The 20,998-nt window shown below is 44.5% G+C and overlaps 1 protein-coding gene across 2 annotated transcripts in view; it reads left to right on the top strand.

The window, feature by feature from the left end:
- Positions 1 to 8,163: 8,163 nt before the first annotated feature.
- tmcc1a (transmembrane and coiled-coil domain family 1a) overlaps positions 8,164 to 20,998 on the top strand; it is a gene marked incomplete at both ends in the record, with an annotated part of 33,210 nt that continues 20,375 nt past the window's right edge. Inside the window, one exon of one of the 2 annotated variants that reach the window (XM_080015096.1) lies at positions 8,164 to 8,700. In XM_080015096.1, the coding sequence (XP_079871222.1) occupies positions 8,164 to 8,700 (537 nt within the window). Of the gene's footprint in view, positions 8,701 to 11,212; positions 11,252 to 20,998 lie in introns of those variants that run through there. The other variant, XM_080015098.1, reaches the window with a different exon arrangement.

Here is a 20,998-nt window from a genome sequence, read left to right as displayed (position 1 = left end):
CTTCAATTGAGTGAGCACTGACAGCGTTAGTCAACCTTTGGTTATTTGTTCAGCTGACTTCTTTTCATTGTGTTAGTTGGGATTCTGCAGTATCCATGTCAGGTGTATCCTGTCTGTTCTACCACTTTCGGAATTAATGTCAAGAATTGTAATTTATATCACAATTCCATTGTTTGAATTTTAGATCACACATTTTATCCATTATGTTGATGGTGATCTCAATGATCGTGGACATACAGGGTTGGAGGTGGGTAAAATTGTTCAAATATTAAATCTCATGTTTTCTCCCACAGCGTGGAGCCTCGCAGTGTTGGCTCACAGTCTTAGCCTCCCCAGTGTAAACCCAACAAACTGAGGTTGGATGTGCTTATCTTCTCTAAACCCATAGTGGGATGCAGAGGTGTCTAGTTGCTTGAACTCGGAGGCCTGACTTAAGGGTTATTTAAATAGGTGATGAGGGGGGTGTTATTTATGTCTGTTTGTGTACCATCACTCTCACCTGCTGAAACTACTGAGCAGCATAAGCCTCATGGCCCAAAAACTTGACGGGATGCTTTCTTCGATCGCGTACTTTGACCCCGACGCACATTCCTCCAGCGTTTGCCCTCATTCTCCGGCCACTTGGACAAAATCAATGAGATCTCAGCTGGTAGCCAGGTGGTTTCCACCCTGCGGCAGATGCTAATGTACTATAGTTGGTGGAACATGAGTCTTGTTGGCTGAGGTGGAGGTCCAACTTCAGTAAACACCTATCGCTTTAGTAAGCTAACCCCGGGTTACGAGGCTTGGCATAGGCAGCTACTCTACACATGTCTCCTGTTCTCCACAGGCAAACATCCGCCTTTTTTCAAAGACGTTTTTTTTTTTTTGTTTTTTTTTGTCTAAAGCAATCCTATTAGCACAAAGGCTCTGAGGTCCCGGTTCGTGCCCGTATTGTCTTTCTGCGGTGGGTCGGACGCTAAACAGGCTGAGCGCTCGTGTCATTGCCGACACTGGGCAGTGTCAGTTCCCGTGCACCTGGTGAATTATGCATGGCTGGCACGCTCAGATGCTGAGGTGTCCCTTAAACAAGGCTGCCTCTGGAAATCGCACAACTTAGCTCAGCGTTAACATTCAAGCCGATTAACCACAGCTACCTTCCACAGCGCTTGTCCGCGCCGACTCCACCGGCCCGTTCGGCTTGGTTTCGACAAGCTACTGTACAGGGAAGATCGCACTCATGTCTACAGTGGAATGGAATGTGCTATCCATGTTCATCCACGATGAATAAATGGTTCCATGCCGTCTATCTATACTGTAGTGTGTTTGTGCACTCTCATCAATCCTATGCCTGGAAACGTGATAACTTGGCAGTGAGGTCACCCTGAGGCTTTCATTAATAGAGCATTTTGGCTGCATCTACAGTACCACGCCATTTATCCCTTTAATCACACATAAACACTCAACTGTGGCAAAGCTTGGACGATAGTGTGGCTCACTGTGTGCCTTTTATCTACTTTTCAGTTTTGACCCAGTCTCTTTTTCCGTTACTTCTACATATCACCGTTTCTTCATCTTTCTTGCTTTATCTAATCCTTAACAGCTGTTTCCCTTATCGCACTTTCTGCAGCTTCTGGGTGACGTCTTCTGGTTGTCACAGCTGACGCCTGTGAATTCAAGTCAAGTTTATTTATAAAGCCCTTAACCACAATACAGTCCCAAAGGCTTCACAAACCCACATTTCACATAGAAATCAACATCCTCCCCTTGTCTGAATCCTTATCCGGGCAAGGAAAAACTTCCAGAAAACCCTTTGGGGGAAAAGGGAAGAAACCTTGAGAAGGGACCACAGAAGGAGGAATCCCCCTTTCATGATGACCAGGCTGCAGCGGATGCCGAGTGGGCAACAATAATAATATAATATGACGAATGACAGGATATTGTACTTCTATACTATGCAATGTCAACGCTAGACAGTATGGGAATCTATTTGCTGGTGCAGAGCGCCGCAGTTAGACGCCTCCAGGGAAGAGGCCCTCATCAGGTTCGATCCAGGTAGCTCGCAGCAGCCTGACCTCCCCTCTCAGAGCTGGGAGGCATAGAATACAGTGGGTTAATATCCAGACGTCATGTACCAGTGCTAAGGGGTGAGGGCAGGGTTAGAGGCAAGCTAACAGGACGGGCTCGTAACCACGGCTTTCTCTGCCCTCTCTCTCCCTCTATATTAAACACTCACTCACACACACGCGCACACGCGCGCACACACACACACACACAAATACAATAATGATTGTTCCTGTTTCCTGCTTCTGCTGTCATGTAGCTGCAGAATAAGATATGGTCCCATTTTCCGTTGGTCAAAATGTTCAGACAGACACACACACACACACACACACACATACTGTACAATCATAAATTCTGTACTGTGTAGACATACAGATCTAGTGAACATTTAATCCACTTAACTCTAAACCACTTAACGTATCTATCTATCTATCTATCTATCTATCTATCTATCTATCTATCTATCTCTCTATCATCTATCTATCTATCTATCTATCTATCTATCTATCTATCTATCTATCTATCTATCTATCTATCTATCTATCTCTCTATCATCTATCTATCTATCTATCTGTCCATCTACAGCATCTCCCTCTCTCTCTCATGCACACATGCATGCACTCGGTTCCATGCGTGTACTTTATATTCAACAATCAGTGTCTGAACTCTGTGGCCTAATTGTAGTGCTATTGATGTGCGTCCATCACTGAACCAGCCTCAGCACAAAGCGCAGCGATCTGTGTGCGGTTCAGCGGACACAAAGAGCCGTCTGTTCCACGTCAGCCACCGGCATCTTCTGGAACACTGTACGGTCTTGTTAAAGCTGTGGACATTTTTTGAGTCAACCTACTGTATGCACAACAATGAACAACACCATGGTGCTTCTGTATGAAAGACCCCGGGACAGATTGACCATAGTTTTGTTTAAGTCCCTCTCGGATTTGTTTTTCACTATTCTGAGAATAAACATATTTTTCAAGTAGAAGAATGCTGAACCGATCGTATTGAATTGAATAAGCTTCGCTTCCCAATGACCGTACTGCAATAGAGTAACAAATGTCCTTAAAGATGGTCCTAGTCTATTGGCCACGCTCAACCATAAATATTTTTGCTAAACGTATATCATGCTAAATTGCATATTGTATACGTTATTATTAAATCACTTAACTTTCTGCGTTACTGCCAGGGATATAGTCGTGTTTCACAAATAATATTCTTCCCTTTAGTTTAATAATGATGATGTAAATTTTAAGCACTATAGCATCATATTTACTTGGCTGGGAGGCTGTTGAGTGTCGCCCCTACCAGGAAGACAACATTTTAATGGAACGTTTAATATAAGTTAAAGTATAACGTAAGTTAATAATATGTAATATGGGATAAGCAAGCTAGATCAAATCAACTCTAAAGAAACCCGTTTACGGTTGTCGGGTAGAGATTAAAATGGCCCTTGATTTAATTTAACTGAAACATGTGCGTGTTTAAGTCTCTTTGTGGCAATTCCCTAATGTGAATTGCACAGTGGGCTTGTGTTAGAGGTGTAGCGTCTGCCCATCTGTGGTTGCCACCGCTCTGCTGTGCTATCTCCAGCGCTCTCATTTAGCCGTCCGGAGACAATGGCTCCGGCACAGGAAGACTGGAGGCTTTACTCAATGGAATGAGCTCAAGCCAGGAACAAGGTCACGTGTCTATTCGTGTGTGTGTGTGTGTGTGTGTGTGTGTGTGTGTGTGTGTGTGTGTGTGTGTGTGTGTGTGTGTGTGTGTGTGTGTGTGTGTGTGTGTGTGTGTGTGTGTGTGTGTGTGTGTGTGTGTGTGTGTGTGAGGATGTGAGAATGATGAGGTTCCAGAAAGGCCATTGTTGCCGTGACCAACGCTCATCCACCTTTGACAGGGGCAGCGTTGATTTGGGGAAACATGCTGACTCATTGACGTTGCCACTAACCCATCTCTGTTGCTGACACCTGTTAGCGCTGATAATCACAGCTCTGTTCGCTCTGCTGCGGCAGAGACAGTACCACAATAAGCCAAATAACATCAAACCATCATATTAGCACTGCTGTGTGCATGCAGATTAGAATGTCCCTTGGCTTTTTGGAAGCAATACTGTATAGCATGTTTGCATTGGTGGATAAAGTATTCGAAAGCTGCACTTGAGTAAAAGTAGAGATATCTTACTAAAAAACGACTCTGGTAAATGTGAAAGACACTCACTGGAATACAACTTGAGTAAGAGTCTTAAAGTAGCTTAATTTAAATGCACTTAAGTATCAAAAATAATTATATGGAATTAAATGTACTTAAGTATAAAAAATAATTATATGGTATTAAATGTACTTAATTATCAAAAATACAATTAAATGCTGTGGAAAAAAAATCCGGGCTTTTTATTCTGCTATGAGCTAAGTTTTTTTGTTTTTTTTCTTTTCTCAGATTTAATTCTGTATTTTTCGGTAAGCATAGGAGGCACTTCATTCAGTGAGACGCATCTTTCATAAGAAAACGTGTGTTGTAAATATGTCCACGGGTGTTGGTCTCCATCAGTCTCAGCGGGCGCAGGTGGAGGCCGTGGCTGTGGGCGTGGCCCTCCCATACGCTGCTCTACATGTAGTTACGGCTCTCTGGGACACGCTAAGCCTGCGCTGGTTGGGTGGCAATGCCGCAAAAACTAAACTTAACATGGGCAGGGTTGCCAAGTCTCCATGACAAACCCAACCATACTCCAACCCGCAGATGAAAAAAAAAAGAAACTCACTTAAAAAGTAGCCCAAATCTGCAGACCAGGCAACTCTGAACACAGGGTTGAAAGTGTTTACACTTGGCTTGCTCGCCAATATAGTATGACCCTTGATTCGCTGGCATGAACCTCGTGATACCTCGTTTCATTGGCTCCCAGTTTTCCTCCGATTTTATTTTGTAGCCAGTAACGAAGTTGTTCAGGGGAAATGTATCGGAGTAAAGGCGTACTTTTTTCAGGCTTAATGTCCCTAAGTAAAAGTAAAAGTGGGCAGAAATATAATAACTCAAGTACAGTGCAGATGCTCCCAAAAAATACTGAAGTATAGTAACAAAGTATTTTTAGTTACTTTACACCGCGGCATGTTTGTAATGTGAAAATAGAAAAAAAAAACATTATACAATCCATAATGTCCATGCTCTCACTGCTTGAAGCCACAAGATATAGTACCACAGTGCTCATGAATTTATCATGTGTACTCTTTGGCCCCAGAAAATATAAACGATACTTCTCAAGATTCGGATCTTGGGAAAGAGAGTAATATTGAAATTTCAAAAGCCTGTCGGTATTTCATAGAGTTCCAGGGAGGTTGACCCTGTACAGAGTCAAAATGATGTAAGACAGGGAAGAATTCAAAGTGTTTTGACAAGGTAGCAACTTGGAGAGGACTGCGGTGGCATCTGTTGTGTCCCTGCGTCATTACTTTGTCAAGGTGGAGAGCAAAAGCCCTTTTTTAGATTTTATTGAAAACATGCAAAGCTGACGTTGGTAGAACCACGGCACAACCAGTGGAATGACAAGGCATGTTTGAGAATAGAGCTTTGTCCCCTTAAGTCTCCTGAAAGAGGATTTAGTTTGAATATATAACTGTAGGCAATCAAGAACGCATCCACTACGCCTCTGTACTAGGATCAGTAGCGGGATGAAGAATATGGATTTAGAGACCGGGAAAAGAGAGCACAAAGTGGGAGACGTACAGGGGGTGGACAGCCAACTTTAGGACAGCCTTAACAACGGTTGACCCGTCTAGTCTCTCAAGGTGCCGCCAGACAGAGCATCCAGCCAACAAATAACAAACCCAGAATTTGCACTGGATATCAGGGAGTGCATTGTTGTGTTTACAGTGTCCTTCGGGAGACGCCACGGTTGTCAAAGTGAAGCAGATATGCCCGTCTCACGGGAGGAGGCAAAACTGTGAGAAGCCAACTGTGGGATAGTTGGAAGGCCTGCCGACTCAATCCCACTTCCAGGACTATCCTTGAAAAGTTGCCAGGCAACGCCAGGAGTCACTCGCCACGTACGGTATTCGGGTCCTAAATGTGCCTCTCCTGTGCAGCGACAGTATGGGAATGGTGTGCTAAATTGTAAAACGCTCCCTCTTTAGACCCTCTCTCTCTCTCTCTCTCTCTCTCTCTCTCTCTCTCTCCAAGCCCATTGTGAAGCGGAAACCTCAATTGTGTTAACAGCGATGCGTCTGTCTTTGTAAATTCAATCCCTTTCGTGGCCGAAATGTTTGCATGTATGTCTTAGTGTCTGTATGTTTGTAGGTCTTAAACACGTTGTATGAGTTATCCTCACGGCCAGACGGTCCAGCTGAAGGAATATTGTCTGCATACAAACAGCTCCTCCCCAGGCTCCGAATGTTCCTGACTTGCTTGTTTTGTTGCCCTGAATGAGAGCAGCCTGCATCACTACAGGGAGACTGACTGACTGGCTGGCTGGCTGTCTGTCTGTCTGTGTATCTCCGGCAGTCACTGTCCCTCCGCATCAAGCCTCTCTTTGGGAAGACGACTTGTTTTATCAGGTGTTGGTCACCCGGTTCAATCCAGTCAAGGCAACAAGTACGAAGCTAGAATGTAATGCTGGTGAATGGCTATAGGGGCGTCTGTGCGTTTATTGTTTCCGATACTGTTATGGTTGGTTGTTTTTTTTCTGTGGAAACCTTTTTGCCTCTAGATAATGTTACAGGTTCATTAGAGAGGCTAAATGAGTCCTCGAGGGCCACGCATGCACACTGCACGCACACACGCACGCATGCACGCACACACACACACACACACACACACACACACACACACACACACACACACACACACACACACAATAGAACCACCAATGTGTTTTCATAGCTCAGATGGAGAATGATCATTGATTGCAATCAGGAAGTGAATGAGGCTCATCAGCTGATCTAGAGGTTGGTGATTTATTGGTTGTTAACATCAATTTCTCTGTCTTTCTGAATGTCTTTCTCTTTTCTTCCCTTCCCCACACTGTCTCCTCTCTCAGGTAACCCAGGAGTTACTCAGAATAGGCTGACAGTGGGGCTGATGGTAGGTGGGTTTTTCGCTTTATTGTGTTCTCTTCATCACTTCTTCATTGTAGTTATTACAACTCTGTTATCTAATGCTTGGTTCCCTTCAGACTATTTTATTTTCATGCTCACCCATTTTTTTTGGCTGCTTTCCATCCTGTTCTCCTACATCTGCCTCTTGTGTGTCATCCCAGCTAGCCTCAATGTAACCAAATACATGACTAATTTTGATTTATTTTTATGTTTCCTCATTAACTAAATGGCTACTGAGCATTAAAATGGCTGGTGTAGCTGTGTAGGCAAAGCACAGAGTTGTTTTCGGTCTCCAGAACGGTTGTGTACTATTAATCAAGAATTTGATTGATCAAGGTTATCAAACCGAAAACAATCCTTTTGTGAGGGCTGCATGGAGCTTGGTGCGTTTGGACACTTTTTTAACGGAAATTGTTACAGCCCTAGTTATTTTCTGTCAAAGGCCCGTGTCTCACACAGCTTTAATTATTATTCTTGGTTGTCAATAATTGATTATTTGTTGAACTGGCTAACAATCACCTAACTGGAAATGCCCGAACAATTATTTTGAATGAGGGAAATAAATAATTTAATGTTGCTTCAAGTTCCAAGTACTTTCGAGCTTCTCGTAATCTCATCATCTCTTTCTCTATGGTAGACGGGCATGGCTTCTTGTTCCTGATTCACTGATGCATGCTTCTGCTATGGACTCATTCTTCCGACCACCGCTGATCTCAACTGAATCCCTCCGAGAATAAGTCCTTCCTTCCGTCCTACTGTGCTCCACTGTGTTCTGGCTTTTCCTCTCCCGTTGTCTGTCTCCATGCAGCTGCATAACTGATAGAAAGACGTGACAATAGACAATCCCTGCATCCCTCCTGCAACCCCAGAGACCTTTCCTGCCATTAGAGTAGTGTGGAACAGCATGCAGCGAGGCTGCGGCGGTGAACCAGGGGGTGCAGAGCCAGGCTTCGTCTCTGTGGCCAGAGGAGTGCTGGTGGGGTCCCAATGCCCCGGCATGAGCAGCACCACCCAGCCTTCAGAGCACACCTCCTTCAATAAGATGGGCCAAAATGCCAGGGGAGGCATGGCGGTGCTTGGGCAGGGGCTCAAGCAGATGTTCCAGCAGCAGCGCAAACGCCTCTCCCTGTCCCGCTCCACCTTATCTTCTTCTTCCTCCTCTTCCTCATCCTCCTCGGTGCTGTTGACCGGCGTCACCCCCCCTGCTGCCACTCCCAATGCCAACTTGGCGCCCTGCTGTCTCGACTCTGACTCACTTTCTGGTCCTGTGGTTCTCCCCACAGCTGGCCAGGGCTCGGCCCCCGTGGGCAGGATGAGGCGCGGCACCAGCCTGCAAAGCCGACGGAGCAAGGGCTCCGGTACGGTGTCTGGGCCCGCGAGCGGGGACCGCGACCCCCTGCTGCGAGGCAGCCCGCAGGCCTTCCACCGCCGCCACACACATGACCCACAGCAGCACACCCACCGCCCGCGCTCCTCCTCCACCACTGACAACACGCCGAGCAGCCCCGCGGCCGGATGTACAGCAGGGGGCGATGTGGTGCTTTCATCGGGCTACCAGTCCACGGAGGAGACGGACAGGGTGAGTGACAGCAAACCGCCAATCATTTTCTCACTGCAGCGGTGAATCTGTGTTTCAGGTGCTGTCTTTCGCCCGTGGCAGAGTCCAGCTGTCAGTGAACTGTCAATCACACATTTGTTTCCATTCCGGTGCTGCCATTTTAGCGTTACTTGCTGTTTCAACAGGAGTATAACTGCATTACATGGAATACACTATCCTAATTTTGCAATTCATAATACAGTCTTCCTCTTGGATAAGGTACGATGGAATGATAAATCGCATTCAGGGAATCACGTGTTTGTATCTTTTGGTGCAATATGTGAGATGTGTTCCTATCCTCTAATGCCCTGTGAGCAACAACAGCGCTAATCCAGGCTTAGGTCGGATGTGTAGACAGCACACACTCGAACAAAACACAGGCATGCACGCACACAAATGGGAACAGGTATTACATAGCTCCATGGGGCAAAATGGCGCATAACTTTACTTTACAATAAATTGTCCCTGGGCAAGAATAAATTCTGCTGTGGCAGCATCAAATGCACTTCTAAAGCCCTTTATCATTGTTATATAGAGTATTCTGATTAGATAACCAAATGTCTATGCATTCACTTAATATACGTGCATTCCAAAACACAAAACATCACATCCCGAAACGCACACCTACACACACACACACACACACACACACACACACACACACACACACACACACACACACACACACAGAACAAGCCTAAATCAAACAGACTACGCTTGTAATTACTCTGTTAAGACATCTCTAGAGTGCATAGCTCACACTTCACCATTATGTTTGGAATGAAAGCCTTTCTTGCTACTATAATTTAAAACAGTGTGTTAGGTGTCTTATTGCCATGTGTATTTGTTAAAATGCAGTTCAATGTCTCCTTAATCCCAGCATTTTTTCCGATTTTATATACCAGAGTGAGCGCTGTGGTGTGTTTTATCTTTTGACCAGCAGATGTCGCTATGAAATCAGCTAAGCTACTGGCATGTCTCCAGGCTTGGCTCATGTTAAGGTTTTGTTTGAATTATGAGCTAGTATTTAAAGAAGGATTTTATGACCCTTTGCTTCCCAAAATAAACCCCTTGTCTATCGTTATCAGAGTGTCATAGATTGAATGATAGCTTGTTATTAATCTAATTCATAGCACCGAGACTGTCCTAGTAGTCCACTCGACTGACAGTTTATCTGTAAGAGATTCATGATTGAATATACATCCTTCGATCACAAATAACCCTGTGTGACCACACCTGGAAGACGAGGCTTGGCTGACGGCTCCACACCTGCGCTCCATGACTCCTGCCTCGGCCGTGGCAGATGAGAATCAAACTCTCTGTGGTCAACCGCTTGCCCTTGGCAAGGACATTCACCTGCCTCAGTCGAGCATCACAGAGATGCCTCAGCCTATAGAGAGTGAATGTCGTTGGGGTCGTTTGAGTTGTCGCTGTGGTTACCCAGATACTCCCGGCAAGCCGCCTGGAGCAACGCCCTATCGCAGTTTCCATGGTAACAGCAGAGACAACCTTGGAGGTGTGTGGCACAGTCCTAATAGCGAGGGTCAGGGGTTAGAAAACCCTGGTGTTTTTTTGCGTGTGTGTGTGCACGCACATTAGTGCACCTGTCTCTTGTACCACAAAATGGAGATTTATTCTACTATCATTCAGCGATCAACCACTCCCTGTTACTCCCTGTTTCTTTCTTCCCCTCTGCTGGTCTTCCCCTGGCTCTGCCCTACTCCCTCGGTCCCTGGAGAGGGTCGGCACACAGTCAACCAATTCCCCCTCTCTTCCCAAACCTCATCCTCCTCTTTCCCTCCTCCTCCCCCTCCTTCCCTCCCCTCCCCCTCTCCTTCATCCTCCTCTCCTTCTCCCTTTCTCCCTCCACCCCTCGGCTCGCCGATAGGAAGCAGGGGGCTTCCTTTACTCATCCTGGATGTGTGCGAGAGAGCTGTGAGACAGTGCTGTTTTCCAATCTGCATTGGGGAAATTGGGTGTGTGTGTATGTGTGTGTACGTTTTTGCATCTGATGGGAGTGTGTGAAAGAGAGAACAAGCATGGTGTGTTTGTCTGAGAGAGAGAGAGAGAGAGAGAGAGAGGGAGGGAGAAAGATCTCTCCCTGGGAATCATGTTGAATATTTCTGAAGGGGAAGGACAGCTGAGCTCTCTTTATCTCTGCTCTCCCTCTTTTTCACCTCTCTCTCTCTTCCTCTCTCTCTCTCTCTCTCTCTCCTCTCTCTTCCTCTCCCCTATGTGTTTGCATAGTGGATGAGGCAGTGTGGACTAGATAGATGGTGTGAGACAGAGTGTGTGAGAGAGTGCAGGGATGTTTGGAGTCTGAAACCAGCTTGTGGGCAGGGAGCGTTTTGTTAAAAGCTAAAAGCAGGCAAGTTGTTTTTTTTGTGTTTGTGTGTGTGTGTGTGTGTGTGTGTGTGTGTGTGTGTGTGTGTGTGTGTGTGTGTGTGTGTGTGTGTGTGTGTGTGTGTGTGTGTGTCTGCATGTCTGTGCCAGGATGGTGCAACGCTTCAGTCTCCGTAGACAGTACTCTAAGGTAAGTGTGAAAAAAAATTTAACTTCTTGTGCTCACTCAATCGTAAACGTCTCTTAAACTTTTTTCAGAACTTTAACACTCATTTCACCGCAGCTCGTGGGAGGTTTCGGCAGCCCAGGTCCTTCGTGGCGGTTATTCCAAATGATTTCATTCATTCATTCATTTCATTCTGGCTTAAAATCAGAAACTGAACTCGACTCCAGCAGGGTTTCAGAAACAGTCTGCACTGGCCCTGAGCTGCGCAGACAAAAAAAAACGTCAGTCTTGTACAAGTTTGCAGTACTTTTATCAGCCGTACCTTGTAATCCTCCGCTGAGCTGTCGGTCTTTGCTCTTTTTCTGGTTAAACAGTAACTCAGACTGTACGCACTGTTACAGTCGCGGCATGATAAGGTCCACTCTGATGGTCAGTTTACTGTAGTTTGTTGGCAAGCATGATGTTTAAATGTATTTGCCGGTTGGGAAATCTTCAATCACATGTAACATGAGCCTCCACTGTGCATGCTTAATATGCATCTTCATCTGCACCGGTGGCACTGTTAACAGAAACAGGGGGCTCTGAAACTAAACACAACGGGTGGTGTTGCACCAGCCTGGATTGAGAGTCCGAATCTTAATCAAGTTTCAGCCATTAATCCTGTCGCACCAAACTTTAATTCTTAAATATGAACTAAGAATATTCAGGATAATATTCAAACCATCCCTTTAATCTTGTTTTTAGTTTTCACCATAAAGCTTACACTTATTTAAATTTCCGTGGCATATACATTTTATTTCAATTTACTTTTTATTTCTTTCTTGACTTGCACTGTTTTGCTTCTGTCACACCTGAATCTCCCGTGGGTGAATTATAAAGGGTTATCTTATCCTGTCTTATCAAAATCAATCGCAGTGTAAGGTTTGAATCGCAGGTTATGGTTCTAATCGCTGATTTGTTGCGCGCGGTTTCAAATAAGTAGCCCCAAATTGTGCTTCATTTAATCCTTGTTGGTGCACCCCACCCTGGGCGTGTTAACCCCCTGCCGTGCAGCTGCTGCTCAGCCTGTGGGAGAAATTACAATCAGCTGCTGATTAATTGATCTACCGCTCCCGGAAAGCATCCGTGGACACTCACGGGCACATCTGTGTTCCTTGCATGCACACACCCACACGCAGATACAAAAAAACCCCATCATACAACATATAAACCCACAAACAAAGACAGAGCTCCCTAAGATAGAGAGTAGAAATACCAGGAGTAGGCCGGGGGGGGGGGTCTCTGCTGGGATATGAGCTGTTGACCTCCTGAGTTGAAATAAGAACAATTCTAAGCCTTGCAGCTGTAGTTTTCTTGCACTGGGATCCCTGGGATCTCTTTGTGTCTGTCTAGGTACTTTGTGTGTGTGTGTGTGTGTGTGTGTGTGTGTGTGTGTGTGTGTGTGTGTGTGCGTGCGTGCATGTATTTGCACGTTGCTTTGGGCCACGTTGCCTCCTCCAGGGCCTGTCTGCAGATCCACCCCCTAAACCCCAATGGCAGAATGGGGTTCTGGGTATTGGAAAGAGGGAGTGAGGGTAGAGCGTGACCCTTCCTCTCTTTGCTTCAGGCCCCTGTCTGCAAGATCATCTGTTCACCCGCCATACTCCTCCTTGGCTGGCATCGTATTTGTCTCTGAAGTGTGTGAAACGATAGAACAACATGCTGAAAACATTGGCAATACCAGGTCCCGTTGTTTTCTGGTTTGTGGGCCGGAGGATGGGGGGGGGTCAGGAGATCAGGAGGAAATGTTTGTCACTGATAAGGAAAAAAACAACTTAGAAATGAAATGGCATGTTTTTTGGTGAGCCCTGTGGTCCCTGATCAGAGCAGGAGTTGGGGAGAATGGCAGACTCTTCATCACCTGGTCCATGAGGCTTGTTTCGTGCTTGTTCTCTTAAACGCAATTTGGAGCCTGCTCATCAGAACCACATTGTATGCTCATTATATTTAACACCCTCTAGCGAGTAGCTTTTTTAAAATGTTATTTTATTATTATTGTTTTTATTTTTTTTAAACCTGTGCTGTCAGCATGCTGGGCATACAACACATAGTATTTGTATGCTATTGCATCTAGGACAGACTTAGTCTGCAAGTGAAGTTCAAGTTCTCAATCTGCAATGCAACTCTTTATTAATTCTTAAATCATCATGAATTGCTGCAATAACTCTGTCCTGTGGATGAACTGTAGAATGACAAGAGCACCGTTTTTGGTTATGGAGAGCCACCACCAAACCCCCTCTTTGGAGAACTATTTACCATGTTTGGGTCTATAAACAACTGATCACTACTCCAAGAGGGGGAGAGTCACCACGGGTGAGACAATTAAACATAGAACCAAACAACATTTGCACAAAAACATAAACATTGGAAGACAACATTAATTGAAAAACAGTTAATTAGGTCCAGGAAAACTGGAACTACAACTGGTCACGTGGCCTGTCACAGTTAAGGCAGCAAATGAGGGAGGAAAGGAGAGGGATGTAACCAGGGGGGTGCTGGGGTGCAATCCAAGCAGGTGTGGTGGTGTAGTGTGGTTGAGTAGATTTGTGTTGGAGGAAAAAAAAAAAGGAAAAGGAAAAAGTAATTGGCCTCTTTGTAGCAGGCGCAGCCTCCTCATCGTACCCTCTTTAGTGACATTTGGTTGTTATTCTATTCTGTCTATTTAATTTAGAAATGTTGGCTGTTGATGCTTGAACACTTGTACACATGCATGTATGACTTCCATCGCCTTACCCTCAGGGCCGTACGGCAAGGGGGCGCCCTCTTGACACTGTAAATAGAAATGCATTTAAACTTAAACCAGAGTTAAACTGCTGAGTTTTGATTGACTTTAACCTTTAAAAGTGGCCTAGAGGTTTGAGACATGTGCTCTGTAAAGAAATGACATAATCCCATACTCTGTCCAATGCCGATCCATAGCACATTGTGGCTGAGAAAGAGAACGCTTGTGTTGCTGGTGTTGTTGTACCACCATGACACTGCGGCTGAGGATGAATACTAGGAAACCAGGAAACTAGGTTTCCTAGTAAAACTATCTATCTATCTATCTATCTATCTATCTATCTATCTATCTATCTATCTATCTATCTATCTATCTATCTATCTATCTATCTATCTATCTATCTATCTATCTATCTATCTATCTATCTATCTATCTATCTATCTATCTATCTATCTATCTATCTATCTGTCTGTCTGTCTGTCTGTCTGTCTGTCTGTCTGTCTCTGTCCATCTATCTATTTATCTATCTATCTATCTATCTATCTATCTATCTATCTATCTATCTATCTATCTATCTATCTATCTATCTGTTTGTCTGTCTGTCTCTCTATCTATGTCTGTCTTTCTCTGTCTATCTATCTATCTACAGTATCTGTCTGTCTGTCTGTCTGTCTGTCTGTCTGTCTGCCTGCGTGCCTGCCTGCCATCTTCAGTCCTTTCTTCTCATTCAGTCACACCTCCGCCTCTCTCTCGTTCCTCCTTGTCAGTGTACACAATTGTCTTGCCCTCCATGCCCCAAGAGCCAGTCTGTCCACCAAGTCAGTGTGTGGCCGCTGTGTGACTGAGTAACTAGAACCATGTGCTTGGCTGAAAAAGTATGCTGTGGCACTGAAAAAAAAATCTCTTGATACGTTTAAATAATACATAACTGAACATTTTGGTTGTGAACCTTACTTCACCTCTTGTTTGGCTAAGGGAGAGAGAGGGAGTATGTGTTTGTGGGGGGGAGAAAGAGGGAGTGAGAGAGAGACAAGCAAGAGCAATATTGAATCTTCATTGCCGTAAGTGACTGTTCAATAAGGCTTTTGTTCCGTTTTTGTGTGTGTGTGTGTGTGTGTGTGTGTGTGTGTGTGTGTGTGTGTGTGTGTGTGCGTATGCGTATGCAGAAGTTATTGATCAGTGGGACAAACACCAGTAGTAATGGTTGACTAAGCAGGTTAAGCTCGGCCTCCTCCGCAGGCGTGACTTCTTCACCTCATTACTAAAGTGAACACTCATGTGTGCGTTGCAAAAAAGAGAGAGAGAGGAAGTGTGAGAGAGAGAGCGAGCAAGAGGTCATTGCTGTAGTATCGCTCAGCATCCATAAATAAGTAGGACATTTCTTCACCGGACATTGTCTACCACCTGGCAGCGTGCTTGGTTTCTTCGTCCTTTGCATTCTTTCCCGTGATTTTTTTCATCACATTTCAGCTGGTACCGTCGCTCGTCAGCCCCCCATCTCCAGTGCTCAGACAGCAGAGCTTGTAGCCTGTCTCCATGGCAACAGAGGGATGTTCAAATAGGGCTTTGTTCATCTCGACGCGCACAGGTGACCTGCCTTCAGAACATGGTTTTGCAAAACCACGCAGAGAAGAATGGACTTGCTTTTCTTATGAAGTGCCGTTTCTGTTAAGTTTGTTCCATGGAGATTTTCCCTTCATCATAACATCATGGTCCATATGAATGGATTATGGGATATCTGGGTCAATTCAGTTTGCTAGGTCGCCAGCTAAGACCTTCTCAAGATCGTGGGCAGAGCCAAAAAGCGTCTTGGTATTTTACTGTACACATCAAACACAACAAAGCTGGTCTTGGATGTTTTTTGATCGCTGGACTTGAAGTTACAGGAAAAGTACAAGTAATGTCAGTAAAAAAACAGATCATTCCATTCGTAATAATACTCTCTGGAGTCAGTGAACAAAAAAAATAAACAATACTGCCAACAAACAAGCACCATCACACAGAAAACAATAAACAAAGACTAAAACCCTCATCGACAGTATGATTTTTGCCAATGATTAATCAGTGATTCATCAATGATTAATCTGAGACTTATAACGATGTATTATTTATACTGTTTTATGTTTTATATTCTATATTGCTAGTGTACTATTTATTTTTTCAGAATATTGTAAATATTATTATAATAAAAGCGAATGCTCTGCTTCCAAGCCAAATCATATATATAAATAAGGTATAAGTTAAAAATAAAAAATATATTAAAAAAAAAAAGTATAATATAATTAAAAAGAGAAATATAATTTAACATTGTGATCTCTGGAATGATTTTAATCATATATGAGATAAAAGTCTGTGTTTGTTATTGTAATTCATCTTTAAAGTTCTGAAAATAATAAACTTCACTTCATCACCGTGGTTAATTACTGGAGGAACCAGAATGCCACCTGAATGGAGGAGTAGACTGTCAGATATTGGTAGGAAAGATAGTATCTCACTGTTAATATGCGAAGATGTCTTGCATTTTTAATTTAGAGTCAAACAAGTGAGAAACTTGTTGGTTCAGTTTTCTCTTCCAACTTAGGAGCACCAGCAGACCTATGTCACCAACTTCGTGACAGGACAAGTTTCCTGTTATTAAAGGTTGAGGTGCAGTGTATGCTGATGGTACTGGTCTGGACATGTGTGTGTGTGTGTGTGTGTGTGTGTGTGTGTGTGTGTGTGTGTGTGTGTGTGTGTGTGTGTGTGTGTGTGTGTGTGTGTGTGTGCGTGTGTGTCTAAATTTGAGATTAATGATGTTAGGGAATTATACATAAAAACTGTGAGGTGCCAGATAAATCCACAGTACTCCTTGGTTACACTTAGTGGCGCAATCAAATGTAATCAAAGTGATTGTTTTGTTGTATAACACAAAATCTTTTATGTAGCCTTGCAATGGGTATTCATTGTGTGTGTGTGTGTGTGTGTGTGTGTGTGTGTGTGTGTGTGTGTGTGTGTGTGTGTGTGTGTGTATGCACTTGTCTTTGTGCCTCTGTGAACTCTCCACCCAACTGTTTATTTTCCCTTTGAAGCACAGTCCCTGGCTGTTTAATTGGGCTGTTGAATATTCATAAGTTGTCACACATCTAAGACGATGCCCCATCCAGGGCTTGCATTAAGCGCGGCGTGAAAACATTAGGATACACACAGGCTCTCCCACATAGCTTCAGCATAATAAGCAATTTCAGGAGTGAAACCATCTGTAGTGGCTCCAAAGAGAGAGAAAGACCGAGAGAGAGAGAGAGAGCGGTTGGGTGGAGAAGTACCGGGTGGAGGGACGGTTGACAGAAGAGTCGTAAAATGCCGGATGGGGCTGGTGGATGAGGAGGGGCGGTGCTTTAAATCTGGGCATGGAGGAAGGTATGCAGCCCTGGACAAGACATAAAACGGAGGTGTGAGGGTGCAGCTTGTGCTTTACCCCATTACCAGTTTGTATTTTTCTTACTGTGTCTGCCAGAGGAAAAGAGTTGGCCGCTGCTCTCCGCAGGTCTCTCTGCCTGTGCTAATAATAGACAGGCATCCCAAACGGTGCAGGTCGAGTTCACATTTCAAGGACGTTCAAAGTATCTATGCGTCTCTCCAGGCTAACCCCGGGCAACTGAAGCACACAGCAAAATCCATGTAATGCCTTGCTTCAGCCTTTTCCTCATGCAAATTAGAGGTCTGTATCAGCGGCCAATGTATATTGGATATAATTGTTTAAATGCCAGCGAAGGCAGATTTGTAGAACATGTTAAAGCAACGCTGTTTAACTTTTTTACCTTAAAATAACAGCTTCAAAATCATTTTGATGGTACACTAACTTGTAATATGGAGACTGGCACCTCTTTCATTCCCAGCCACGCCCGAACGCCTGTTCTTGCACTGTGTAACTTCTGTGTTCGGGTACGAAACCGCGAAAAGTGCGTTATGCTTTACGGCACTACGTCTCTTCCCCAATGTTTGGCTCCGGCAATTACCATTTTATTGCCTCGTAAAATGTATTAAAAAAAAACCCAGATAAATTATTAACTTGCCGGTGAAAATGTCCAGTAATAAAAGCTCATACAAAACATTGACGTGCGCCACCTCCCTGACCGCCAGTGGTGCACCCGGCACCCACACTTCAGCCAGCGCACGGCGGCCCTCTCTTTCATTGCGCCACGGGGTTTGTTTCACCCTCTGATTCGTGTGCATGAGCCGATCTGCCGGGCCGAGCACATCTGGTACCTACACGACAGCCCCTCCCTACACGGGAGCCCCATACCTCCCCACGCCCTCTGGCGCTGCGGCTCCCTCAGAGTGGCGAGGTCCGTGCAATGGGCACTGTAACCTAGGTGTACATTATATCTGCGTTTGTATAGACAGTTATTGACTCAAACTTGTCCAATCAAATCATTTATCTTCTGAACACCGGACCAAGTTTTACAACAATGGTGTAAAAGTGAAATTGCACCCAGAAACTGTACTGTAGGGGCGCCAAATACCGAAAGTTACAGAGTGCTGCTTTAAATGTAAGAATTATTCAGGCCTCGAGAGTATTTCTTCACTTTTAAAATATTTTCGTTGTCGTCGTGTAATTTATGGATGACCTCCTGTTGCATTGTTTGATACTGGCATATTTCCCAAATTGTGTGTGTGTCATGAGCATTTATGTGCATGTCAGCAGTGAGTCACCGTGGGTCATCCTTTATGCATTTATTTTTGGCCCACAGCTGGTACTTCCTCTTTGGTGTGTCTATATGTATGTATGAGTGTGTATGTGTGTGTGTGTGTGTGTGTGTGTGTGTGTGTGTGTGTGTGTGTGTGTGTGTGTGTGTGTGTGTGTGTGTGTGTGTGTGTGTGTGTGTGTGTGTGTGTGTGTGTGTGTGTGTCTACATGCCTGCACATGTGTATGGGAGAGTGCACATCCACGCTGGTGGTGCTGTTTTCACAGCCTGGATTGCCACATGTTTGGTCGGTCGCTAAGGATGTTCTCAACCCTCACCCACATGTCAGTTTCTGGGACGCTGCTTTCTGGCTCACACTAATTCTCCGGTGCATTGAGCCCAGATTGCCTTTTACACAGAGCCAACGGACGGTGATTGATCATAAAATAACTCCCAACTCATGGTATCAAAATGTCATGGAGCAATCTCTTTGGATTTGCCATCCACAGCACAGATGGAGCCGAGATTTTCCTGCGAGGGAGAATCATAGAGGGAAGGGTCAGATTGACCGGGAGAAGGTCTGCTCCCTCTCCTCCTCTGCCACTCCCTTCCCAGTCTATATAATTGAGTGAGTCTGATGAATAATAGATAAGGCCATAGATCGCCGAGCTCCGGTCTGTCCCACTGACCCAGTTACAACACAGGAGCATGCACACATGCACGCGGGCACACATTCAAAATTCACATCCTATCATATCCAGGCAACGTCAAGGCAACCATCATATTCTCCCTCCACCAAAAACCAGTGTCACCAATCAACCAGTCAGACCTGTCATACCTCCAATAGGAATTCTGGATTAGATTTTGTTTTCACCTATCAGAAAGTATGATTTACCAAAAGGAACCTCCAATCCGATCAAGACCTTGAACCGCCATGCCACAGATACGTACTTGCTACGCAGATGTCAGGATTGTTTGACAATCTGCCATTAGGATTGCAATCCCATTGGACTAGCGCAAACTCACGTATTTCCTAAATTAAAGAAGTGGGCATTATTATTGGAAATGTCTATTTCTCTGTTGTTCTTCCCTAAGCTATTATCATGTTATTTTGTTTTGACTTATTATATAACTACACAGGTTTAGCCTTAAGCATTTTCTGCCCCCATGCTATTGATCTTTCATTTTGGCTGTCTCACTCACATAGGTATTACCAGATATGAACCTCTGTGCCTCAACACAATATGTATTTTAATAAAGTTACTTACACATATGGGTTACAGGAGGAGGTATTGACAGAAGAATGTAATACAAGGATAGGGTTATTGACAGGAAATGTCTGGGGCCAAGCAAATAGAGCATTGTCTGTCCTATAAATGACAGGTATTGTGAGAATAGTTTGTGCTCCGGCTCCCCCTGGTGGATTATGGCTGTGGCTTGAAGTGGTTCTCTGTCTTTACTTCCATTCCACCGAAGTAATGGGTGTCAGTGTAGAGGCCTTTACCCGTAAACCTGGTGTTCATAAAATCCACAAAGAGAAACACAGAAAGTTAAACTGTAAACCAGGAAGGCAACTCCAAATACTGTCATGTAAATTGGGCTGTTTGCAGTGGTGTGGATTAGAACCCCTGAAGGCATCATCTACTTGACAAGGGAGGTACGATAAGGAAGTGCCATTTGGAAAAGAACACATCCCATGTTTTCACTTACTCTTACTTTATTATGTCATCTTCAGGTTTTGAAAGTTAACATCAGATCAATAAAAACATATTTAAAGATGAGTCTGTGAAAGTGGTGAGAGGGTGGTATAAACCATAAGACAATCATAGTGATATATTGGGTGGCACTTAATTATGTAAAATGGACTGTTCTGTGCTGTGCTATGCTGTCCCATTTTGCACAGTGCTTGTTGGTCCTAGTACCTCAAACCTAGGGCATCTGGTAAGTCTATTTTAGAGGGAGATTCAAGGTCAACATTTGGCCATAGAGGAGAGGCCTGGAGTGTGGTGTTGAAGAGAGGACACAACGCAAACAGAGGCTAACACACCAGGGCTTGTATCTCTCCCAATTCAACAAGCTGGCAGTGTGTTTTGGACTCCACTGCGTCCTCATGGTTCTCTATGTATTGTACAGCACTGGACTGGACCATTTTGGGCCAGTGGCCTCTATGGCTCCATGTTGCATAACCAGGATGGACTGGTTATAAACAAGATCTGCTCCAACAAATACTCACCACAATTCTCATACAGATACACATACACACATGCACGCACGGACGCACTCACACACACACACACACACACACACGGGCACACACACACACACACCCACACACACACACACACA

The sequence above is a fragment of the Zeus faber genome (genome assembly GCF_960531495.2).
Source record: "Zeus faber genome assembly, chromosome: 15".
NCBI lineage: Eukaryota > Metazoa > Chordata > Actinopteri > Zeiformes > Zeidae > Zeus > Zeus faber.
Note: the sequence above shows the minus strand (reverse complement) of the source record. Positions and strands in the feature narration are given on the sequence as shown.